General features: G+C 42.0%; 1 protein-coding gene across 1 annotated transcript in view; it reads left to right on the forward strand.

Annotated features, from left to right (window-relative positions):
* The window catches only part of PTP4A2 (protein tyrosine phosphatase 4A2), a 30,182-nt gene extending 29,314 nt beyond the window's left edge, over window positions 1-868 (forward strand). The window contains exon 6 of the mRNA XM_036446442.2: window positions 551-868. Within this exon, the coding sequence (XP_036302335.1) occupies window positions 551-659 (109 nt within the window). The 3' untranslated portion in view covers window positions 660-868. The remainder of the gene's footprint in view (window positions 1-550) is intronic.
* The last annotated feature ends 10,142 nt before the right edge of the window (window positions 869-11,010 follow it).

The following is an 11,010-nucleotide window of genomic DNA, read 5'->3' on the forward strand; positions in this document are numbered from 1 at the left end:
CAGAATCTTGGCCTCAGTCTGGAGTGATAGGCCATGATATTTTGCTGTCCAGAATTTTTTGGCATTTATTTTCTTAGTCTGTCCTCTTTTCTTTAAAAAAGAGGAGAAAGAAAAGAACGAAAAAGGATTGTTAATGATGGCATGAAATGAATGGTAACAGCTCTAGGAAGGTAACATATTTCAAGAAATACCATCTGTGCCTTCTGCTTCTTGTAAATTCATGCATCCTAAATACTTGCTACCAATTCTAATCTGAAGATTATGTTAAGCTAATTGGTAAAGAGTATAGTTAGGTATCTCTGGATAAATCATTCTGATGTTTATTAAATGGTTAACAGAGTAGTAAGAGTCAGCAAAGAAGATTTGTCTATTCCTTTTACTCAGAAGGCACAGAAAGTTCTTACTTAAACTTAAGAAGTGATGTTGTATGGGAAATGTTGATTTTCGGCTTTGTGGTGTTAGAATGGCCATAGGCCATAAATAATGCATTTCTGTGACTGAGGCAGCTCTTTTTTGTACACTATAAAGTTTGCCATTCTTGTATTTTCAGAAAAAGAAGGGGAGCATTCAATTCCAAACAGCTGCTTTACCTGGAGAAATACCGACCTAAGATGCGATTACGCTTCAGAGATACCAATGGGCATTGCTGTGTTCAGTAGAAAGAAATATAAACGAAGGCTGACTTGATTGTGGCATTTAGAGGGAACTCTTGGTACCTGGAAATGTGAATCTGGAATCTTGACTGTGTCATCAAAGTGGTGATGGATTCAGTACTCCTCAACCACTCTAATGATTGGAAAACAAAAACAAAACAAAACAAAAACAGATCCCTCTGTAACAGGAATGAAATGTTTAAGAAAAGCAAAAGGTGAAGAGAACAGGGATCGCTTCAGTGGAGAATGGCTCTGCCCTCAGTGTTGGCGCTTGATTTCCGCCAGGATTGGATTATTTCAAAATCTGTCTTTTTACACTTTTTCAAAATAGGTCTCTAAGGAAAACCAGCAGAACATTGGTCTGTGCAGAATCTTCTCTCTGGGGAGCACACTCTTCCATTATGCTTGGCACATAGATTTATCTCCCAGTTGTGGAATTTCTTTCTTTTCTCTTTCTTTCTTTCTGTCTTTCTTTCTTTCTTTTTTTGTTTTTTGTTTTTTTGTTTTGGGTTAAGGGGTGGGGGCTACAATTTTTCTCTCTTCTCTCCTTTTCCCTATCCCTCTTTTCCCCTGATACTAGTTGTAGATGGAATAAGAGAAGCCCTTGTTGCTGTATATGTGCGTGCAGTCTGGCAGCCTTAAGCCCACCTGGGCACTTTTAGAAAAAAACAGAAAACATAAAAAAAAAAAAAAATTAAAAAAAAGGCAGTGGCATATATATATTATATGATCCAGGTGATTTTTAGTTTTTACTGATGATGGGTGTTCATGTTAGTTTCTTTCCTTGAAAACTCTATACAACATTAGGCAAAATAGCCAAGAGCCTTTGGTTTGAGTTTTTGTTTTGTTAAGTTAGTGGGGACATGGCATTTTAAGAGGAGTCTCTTTTTTTTCAAAGAACTTAGCTGAGAGTCAAATTCTTCTCTTTCCAACCAATGAAGCTAAGTGGGTATTCCAGAAATGTTTGTTTTCTGAAGGGGAGTACTCCAGTTCATCACTAAAGATGTGTCCAGATAGAGTTAGCACACTTTCTACACCTTGTAGAACTGTGGGCTGTATGTAGCATTACTCTGCTTTTCTGTCTAATGATGTCAGAGAATGCTGATAGTTAAAAATGTTTATTTTAGGACTTATTTGTATTCTGAATTTTCAGGAACAGGTAGTGGGATAGCAGCAAAAACACAATATTTTGGACTTGAGAAAATGCCTGTTATGGATATTTTCCAAACTGCCCCATATATGTACAGTTCAGTTTAACCACTGATTGCCTTGTTATTTTCTTACTAGGTTCTTTATGAGATAAAACCAACAATGCCTAGTGAGTATGTGTCTACAGGCCTAACAGGGTAGGAGAGAGATGTAAAGCAGCCCAACCAGTAGCAAAGGGACTGTGTTGCTAGTGAAATTGGTGTAGTGTCATTTTTACCCATTCTTTGTGGGGTTCAATGTGCTGATCTAGAAATGTGCTCTTTTGTGCAAGGCAATTGTGACCAGGGTGTATTGACAAAGCAAGTTAAAGGACACCATCAGAGCCTTTTGCACTCTTTATTTAAATATTACACACTTCCTAATGCTCTGCTTTTAAGAATTTGAATAAAGGTCATCTTGTCCTGCTGGAATTTGCTATACAGAGCCAAAAACTTCCCATTTTGTTAGGATCAGCTGTGCCAGTAGGAATGGACCGGGATTTTGTCGTTGGTGATACCTCAGATGCTGGCTGGCGCTGTGAACTGCCTATCTCCTATTCTGGAGTTGTTTGAGCTCTTTAAATGAAAATCTGTAGATGCTCTCTTCCCCATCCCACAAAACAAAACTAAATAATGCTTTTTGGAATTGTTTCTAGAATTTTAAAGTGGAAAATGATGGTCCTATCCAAAATTCTTTATTTCAGAACATGACAATAGATTCCTTTAATATAGGCTCAAGATCAAAACAGAATATTCTCTAAGCTCAGATAGACTGTTGACTCCAAGGGTTTTGATCAATATCATACCAAACCTTTTTCCTTTGACATGCTCTGATTTTTGTTGTTTTTGGGGGAAGGGGAGACAGGGAGAAACAGAAAAACAGGTGTGTGTGTGTGTGTGTGTGTGTGTGTGTGTGTGTCTGTGCGTGTGAGTTGTGTGCGTGTGTGTGTGTGTGTGTGTGTGTGTGTGTGTGTAGTGTCCACCGGTATCAGTGCCTGCCTGAGTTAGGAAAATTACATTCCTGGTTCTGTATGAGGAGAAGAGTGTGTAAAACAACATGAAACATTAGCCCTCATTTTATTTTAAATTGCAGACTAATGTTAATTGTTCTCAGAACTGGATTTTCTTCCTCAAAAATTAATTTTATCTTTTGGACTTAATGAAGTATTGCTAGCTGAAGCCAGTTTGACATTGTGAGAGAGATGTCAGACTGATGAAAGGTGTGCAGCCTGATTTAAAACCAAACCCTGAACCCTTTTAAAGAACAATAAACATATTTTACATGCTCTTTGTGCGTTTGTTCTCACTCCAGGTTGAGTTTCATTTGCTTCCCTGGAAAACTTGGTATTCTTAAGGTCTGCTTTAGGTCCTGCTAATTTCTGCAGAGAGGTGAAATACAGGTTGGGAAGTTCAAAGATTTCATGCCACCAGGTTTCAATAAGGGCATACATCTACATTTTCTGGTTCAGTTCTTGGGCACAACACTGGAGGAATTCAGCATCTTGTCTCATTCCAAAGGACTTTCTTTATACCATAGGTTTTTTAAAAAATATATTTTATTGATTTTTTACAGAGAGGAAGGGAGGGAGAGAGAGAGTTAGAAATGTCGATGAGAGAGAAACATCGACGAGCTGCCTCTTGCACACCCCCTACTGGGGATGTGCCCCCAACCAATGTACATGCCCTTGACCGGAATTGAACCTGGGACCTTTCAGTCCACAGAGCGATGCTCTACCGCTGAGCCAAACCGGTTTCGGCTATACCATAGGTTTTGATGAAGCGTTGCAGCTTGCACTCTTAAAAAACTGAGGGAGGAGAAAACCTATATGTCATAGGATTGGAGGTAGGCAATTTCCCTTAAACCATTGATAAGCATTTCACCCATCCATTTAGGTAACAAACTACATGTTCAAGTACCAAGAATGAAAATAAAAGACACTGATGCCACTTTGAAATACCCATCTACAAGAGGAGTTAGCCATGCAGACATAAACAGAGTGAGTGATGACAAGTACTGTGTGACATAATTCATTGACCCATTCATTTGTTTTTAATTTTCCAGTTCATGTGCATTATCTAGCTTAGATTCAGTGTCCCATGGTTAGGTACAGTCACTTGGCTACACAGATTGCTCCATCTCGTTTCATTATATGGACTTGCCTGGCTCAACTCCCTTTTTGGTTAAGTTTAGCATGCCACTTATGCACTTTGCAATTGAATTTGCTGGCTAAAGTCATGACCTCTGTGTTTATTTTTTATTTTTATTTTATTGATTTCAGAGAGGAAGGAGGGAAAGGGGGAGAGAGAAACATCAATGATGAGAATCATTGATTGATTGCCTTCTGCATGCCCCCTACTGGGGATTGAGCCCACAAACCAGGCATATGCCCTTGACTGGAATTAAACCTGGGACTCTTTAAGTCTACAGGCTGATGCTCTATCCACTTAGCCAAACAGGCCAGGTCATGACCTCTGTGTTTAAGTTAAGTAGACCTTTGTACCATCTGCCAACCCTACTACATTTCTCTGTCTTATATTTTCATGCTCCTTGAAAGCTTACACTTTCCCACTTTGTCTCAGCTTTTGACATTAAAAAAAAAAAAAAAATAGAAACAAGAAAATGTCCACAGGTTCCTATTATCACATCTACTCACCCATTTATATTTGCTTGCATGCTCTGCCTTTCCTCCAATTGTAGGGCAAGCTCTTCTACTTGTATTAGATTCCAACCCCCTCTTAGTCATTGGGCCCAGATTTAGCCCTTCTGTTAATTTCCCTCTACTAGGTCAGTCTATAAACATGCTATTTATTCCATGTTTGACCCACACCCATTCTTTAGATACCATCCCCTTTTTCTTTATATCAAAACTCCGTTATCCACTCTGCTTTTCTCTTTAAAAAAAAATTTTTTTTTTATTGATTTTTTTTTACAGAGAGGAAGGGAGAAAGAGAGCTAGAAATGTCGATGAGAGAGAAGCACCGACCAGCTGCCTCCCGCACACCCCCCACCAGGGATGCCCCTGACCAGAATCGAACCCCGGACCCCTCAGTCCACAGACTGACGCTCTACCACTGAGCCAAACCGGTTTCGGCCTGCTTTTCTCTTTTGAACCCACTTTGAATGAGAATATTGACTCCACAGAAACTGCCTATATAAAGGTCACCATGACCTCCATGGTACTTAATTCAATGGCCAGTTCTCAATCCTTAGGTCTTTTTTTTTTTTTAATTGATTTTTTTTTTAATTGATTTTTTTTTTTTAACATATCAGCATATGACAATTGATCACTCATTTGTTCATTTACTGTGTAGGCCGTATAATGCCCCCTCTGCCCCCTGCAAGGTGTTTACATTTTTAATCCCGGGGATCTTACATGGCAAAAGGGACTTTGTGGCCATCACTATGTTGAGACCCTCGAGATGGGGAGATTATCTGGGTATCTGAGTGGGCCTGAGATAATTGCATGGGGCCTTAAAAGCAGAGAATTTTGCCAGGTTGAGGTCAGGAGGTGTGACTGGGAAGAATGGTTGGAGTGGTGCAGTGCTGCTGACTGGAAGATAGAGGAAGGTGCCTCTAGAACCTGGAAAAATGAAGGAAATGGTCTTCCCTAGAGCCTCCAGAAGGAAGTCAGCCTGCCAATACCTTGATTTTAGTCCCACCTGGGACTTCTACACAACTGTGGGATAGTAAGTCTGTTTTAAGCAGTAACCAAAAAGGTTAATTTATTACAGCAGCAACAGGAAACTAACACAGATTTTTGCATGTTCTGTCACCCTGCTATGCTTTAGTTTCCTTCATAGCACCATCATTTCAGGCTTAAATTTCTTTAAATTGAATTCATTAGGGTGACATGGGTTAATAAAGTTATATAGGTCTTGTGTGTACAATTATAACACATCAGTATATTGTGTTTAAACCTCCCCCCCACACACATTAAATTTCCTTTCATCACTACTTAGCCCCCATTTATACTCTCTTCTACCTCCTCCACCCCTTTTCCCTATGGTAATTACCATATGGTTGTCTGAGTTTTTTCTCCTTTGCTCAATTCACCTTTTTCACCCGGTCCCCACTCTGACAGCTGTGAGTCTGAATCTTTATGAATCTGTTTATATTTTGTTTTGTTCATGAGATTCCACATATAAGTGAAATCATAAGGGACTTGTCTTTCTCTGTCATAGACTTTATAGTCTCTCCCCATCAGAATAAGTTCCACAAGGGCACATGTATTCCCCCCCACTATATCTTCACCTAGAATAGTGCTTGACATGTAGTCAGTGCTCAGTAAATATTGAATGAATGGGCACTAATAGAGGCATAAGTGATTGTACTGTGGAGAAGGGAGTTATTAAGCCTACCCTGGAGCACCTTAGGAAGTTCCATGGTGATCCTGTTGGAGCTGAACTTTGAAGTGTAAGGTAGAAAAGGTTGATGCACAAGATAGAACTTCACATGCCTGAGGAAGGCTATAATAAAACAGATGTGGACAGTAAGTCTTGGCAAGGGTGTGGGGAAACTAGTCCTTGTACATTGCTGATGACAGTGGGGAGTGGTGGAGCTGCTTTTGAAAACAATCGACAGTTTCTCAAAAAGTTAAACAGTTGTCAGATTACCCAGCAGTTCCAGTATGTCCAGTATTCAACTTTTAAAAAATATATAAATTTTTATTGATTTCAGAGAGGAAGGGAGAGGGAGAGAGAAACATCAATGATAAGAGAGAATCATTGATTGGCTGCCTCCTGCATGCCCCACTGATCAGAAATTGAACAGTGATCTCCTGGTTCATAGATTGAGGCTCAACCACTGAGCCATGCCAGCTGGGGTTCAACTTTGATGTATCCTGGAGAGAAATGAAAATGTTAGTGGTTTCCTGGGGGGGAGATGGGAATAGAGAATGACTGCTAGTGGGTGTGTGATTTCTTTTTGGGGTGTTAAAAATGTCCTGGAATTAGATAGTGGTGATGGTTACATGACTGTGAATGTGCTAAATGCCTCTGAATTGTACACTTACAAATAGGGGTGATGTAAGGGCAGTAAACTTCAGGCAGAAGAAATAAGTTGTGGAAGTTGAAGGAGCTGGGTATGCTTGGGCTTATTTGGTCTCTGGAGGGTATGGATTTGTGCCAGGCAGGTTTGGTCCTCATTAGACTCTAAGATAATACATTCCTTCCTTGTGCCTCCCTCTCCACCCGCAAGGCCACAACTAATTGGGTCAGAGATACAGTTGGCCCAAAGCTAACCAGAGGCCAGATTCTCAGTTTCAACTCAGGGAGACTCTTAGCTGTGAGGAGCCAGTAGGGCCAGGGCATGTGTTGAGTCATATGTGACACGAGTAAACATGCCAGAGGGAGGAGGAGGGAGCAGCGGCCTGAGCAAGCAAAATGGAGAGACCATGCTCCAGCCAAATTCCGAGCTCCACTTTCCCATGGGGTCTGATGTATGCTTTTCCTAGAGTCCTTTCAGGGGGCTCTGCCGCCTCCCTGGCCCCTTATTTAAAGCAGTTTGAGTCACTTTCTTAATCACCGATAGAACCTTCGTTTGAAGGGATGATACAAATCACATGTGAAGTACGGTGCCTGAAGTACATATAGGAAGAGTGATGACTGACTTGGTGAGTATTGGAGCACCTGCCACATACTGTACACTGTGCTAGGCACTGAGGATATAGTGGTAAATAAGACCAAGTCTAGCCTTGTAGGGCTCAAGTTCTAGTGGAAATAGAAAAGTGGAAAAGAATAGACAGCCAAAGCAATAGGCAATACACTTTGAGAGTGATTAGTGCTAGGAAGCGAGGAAGAAAGGAGTCTGTCGGGCTAGTGTATGGAGTCAAGGTCAGGGAAGGTCTCTGAGGAAGGGGAAAGAGCCTACTATGTACAAATGCTATGTGAGGGTGGAGGAAGCACGTTCTAATCAATGTGCATAACAGTATGAATAACTTGAAGGATGAGCTTGGCATATCAGGGAGCAGCAGTGGGTAGTATGGCTGGAGTGTGGAAAGGAGTGAAGGTGAAATTTAGGTAGAGGCCAAATTGATTTGGGGCAGCTGGGCAGGTTGGGGTCATACTGCAGAGGATATTATGTATCTGAGCAAGAAATTTGAAAGTTTACTTAACTGTATCTCAATCAAGAGGAAACATCAGAGTTAACTGATTTATTCAAACTGTATGTCCAGGCTCACGAAGGCCATTCTGAATCAGGGTCTCCAGTTGGCAATATCTGCTTTGGGCAATGGGGAAACACAGGAGCTATTAATATATGGTCAGATCTGTGTTCACAAAGGTCATTCAAGAAGCTCCTTAGGCCAAAACCGGTTTGGCTCAGTGGATAGAGCGTCGGTCTGCGGACTGAGGGGTCCCAGGTTCGATTCTGGTCAAGGGCATGTACATTGGTTGTGGGCACATCCCCGGTGGGGGGTGTGCAGGAGGCAGCTGGTCGATGTTTCTCTCTCATCGATGTTTCTAGCTCTCTATCCCTCTCTCTTCCTCTCTGTGAAAAATCAATAATTATACACACACACACACACACACACACACACACACCGTATTTTCCGGCGAATAAGACGACACCCTAATTTTACAGTTAAAACATAGGTTTAGGCCTATATTCGCTGTATAAGACTACCCCCCACTTCAAAGAAAAGACTTACTTTGCCGTCAAGATCTGCAGGTAATTTTTGTGCAATTTTGGTCTTTTGCCCCCGATTTTCGGTTGACTTTTTCGGTTCAAAAGTCGTCTTATACGCCGGAAAATACGGGATATATATATATATATATATATATATATATATATATATATATATATATGAAAAAAGCTCCTTAGATTAGATGTCATACCAGTTGTGCAAACTTAGTGCCTGATTTGTGCTAGGCATGCCATAGACATCAGTGGAATGAATCAATGAACTGTAGAGAGTAGAGGCTGATGGCACAGTGGGTTGATGAAGGCTCGCAGTAAGCAAGCGCAGAAGTGTTGGGGCCTCAACTAAGGGAGCAACAGAGGAAGAGGGTAGAAGTCTGTCTTTCCTTTCAGCCCGGAGAGCCCAGGTCCCATGAAAAGGTGGCCAGGAGACCTGCATTGGCACTCGAGGGACTAGCTTACCACAGCTGGGGTATCTGGCCAGTGCCGGGACAGAAGCAGTGAGAATACCTCCCTGATGCAATCTTGCCAGCCACCCTGGGGGAGTTCACTAGCAAGTGTGACAATGTGACGCCTCGGTCTCCTCTGCTGTTTGAGGGTCAGGGCTGTCGGGAAGACGGAGGAGTAAGAGGCTAACCTTAGCAGAAATGTGCTGAGTAAGGCTGTGCTCAGAATTTAATGATGGCCTTATCATCTCCTTTCATCTTCATTGGCTTCTACACGTTGCCATCCCCATTTTGTAGAGGAGGAAACAGAAATGAAATAACAAGCAGGTGGCTGGGCTACTGTTGGAATCTGGGCCCATTTGATCCTAAAATCGGCACTTACCTGCTCAGCTGTATGGCAATAGGAGAGTGGAAAGATGTTATGTTCAGGATGTTGCTGTGGGTTTTTTGCACACAGTAGGAGTCCCTGTTAATTGAGCTGCATCTCTATGTTAAGTGTGTGTGTGTGTGTGTGTGTGTGTGTGTGTATGCATGCCTGTGTATAACAGTTCTGTCTAGTCAGTGTGAAAGGGAGCAGCAATAGAATTTGGGGAACCAGCTAATATTGTAAGAAATACTGATCATGGTCTGTTAACCGTAATTATTTTATTCTGATTAGAGAAGGCACATTCTACCCTGGCTAGAGATGGCCCGGAGATGCCGCCCTCCTTCCCATTTGGAGCTGCCTGTTAATCATGAAAAGATTAACAACTTGGCTGCAGAAAGCAGGATCCCAGCCCTTTGAAGATCCCCAGGCCTTTTTGCAAACCTGCAGGCCTTCCCAAGCCTCCAGCCTGCTTACCTGTTAATTGCCCATCTGGCACTCCCTTTGGCTGTTTCCCCTGCAACCCCAGCCCTTGCACATCACTAAGCCCTTTGAAGACCCCTAGTCCTTTTGCATATCTGTAAACTGCCCTTTCGCCTACTTTTCCTTTGTGCTTTCACTATATAAGCCACTGGCTTACAGTGGAGTGGAGAGCAGATTTCTGTGGCTGACCTGCTGCTCTCCCGTACTCCCGGCAGGACTGGAATAAACGCTCATATGATTCGACCCTGGCTCTGCTCCATTGGCTTCAGTAGTGACGGGCAGCCCGGACCCATTGTTTGTTCGGTTACAAGTGGATTTAACTTGTGCAAACTGTGTGTAATGGGCCCTCCCAGTAACAAACCAGGTCATCTGAGCGGAGTGGTTTATGACTTATAATTGGCTCCCCATTGCCGTTGGCTGGTTCTCCCGCACACAGAGTATTACTCCAGGATTGGTGTTTGACTTAAGAAATGTTCAAATCGATTTTATCTTCAGTGCATTAACGTGTGGCCTAAATTCCTGCGAGGCTTTCGGGAACCTGCCTGCGCATGCTTCAGCCAGCAGCACTGGATCGGAGCTGCCAGGCTGCAGCATTCACTCAGCACAGATAAATCACATCTCTGAAAACACTTCTCCACCTAAGCCCCGTGACTTACCTTTTTAGGGCCACTCAAGTGTAGGCCCCTTGGAATTGGAGTATATTTTTCACATCATGCTAAAACATACAAATGGGAATTGGTTAACACCAGTCGATTGAATCTCTACTGTCCTGTTGGAACAGAACACATAAATATTCGAGGAAAGGTGTGGAACTCGGCTCATTTTCTAGAGTGCCCAACTGTAATGCCTTTTAAAGTCGGGAAATGGGGAATGCGACCCCCAAATGAAAATGCTACCAGTGTAGCTGAGCACGTGAAAAACAAGAACATTTTGCAACTTCCTAAGAGTTCGTGTAGGTAAATGTTTTTAGTGAAAAGTTTGTTTTCAGCTCTCAGAGTGCAGAATAGATCATTGCTGCATGAAAATACCAATTAATCATCTTCTAATGCTTTTATGCAAATGATTACATTTGACGTTCATTTAGAGTTGCCATTAACACCTGGGACCCTAAGATTGATCATAGCTAAAATTTTAGTAAATTGCATAAGTAAGAGAATGTTAGGTGTTTAGATGAATGTATCCCACCTTTATTCATCACTACCAATCCTCTTGAAATGTAGAAGTCAGAGGATGAGACGCA

Source organism: Pipistrellus kuhlii, unplaced genomic scaffold (genome assembly GCF_014108245.1).
Source record: "Pipistrellus kuhlii isolate mPipKuh1 unplaced genomic scaffold, mPipKuh1.p scaffold_m20_p_2, whole genome shotgun sequence".
NCBI lineage: Eukaryota > Metazoa > Chordata > Mammalia > Chiroptera > Vespertilionidae > Pipistrellus > Pipistrellus kuhlii.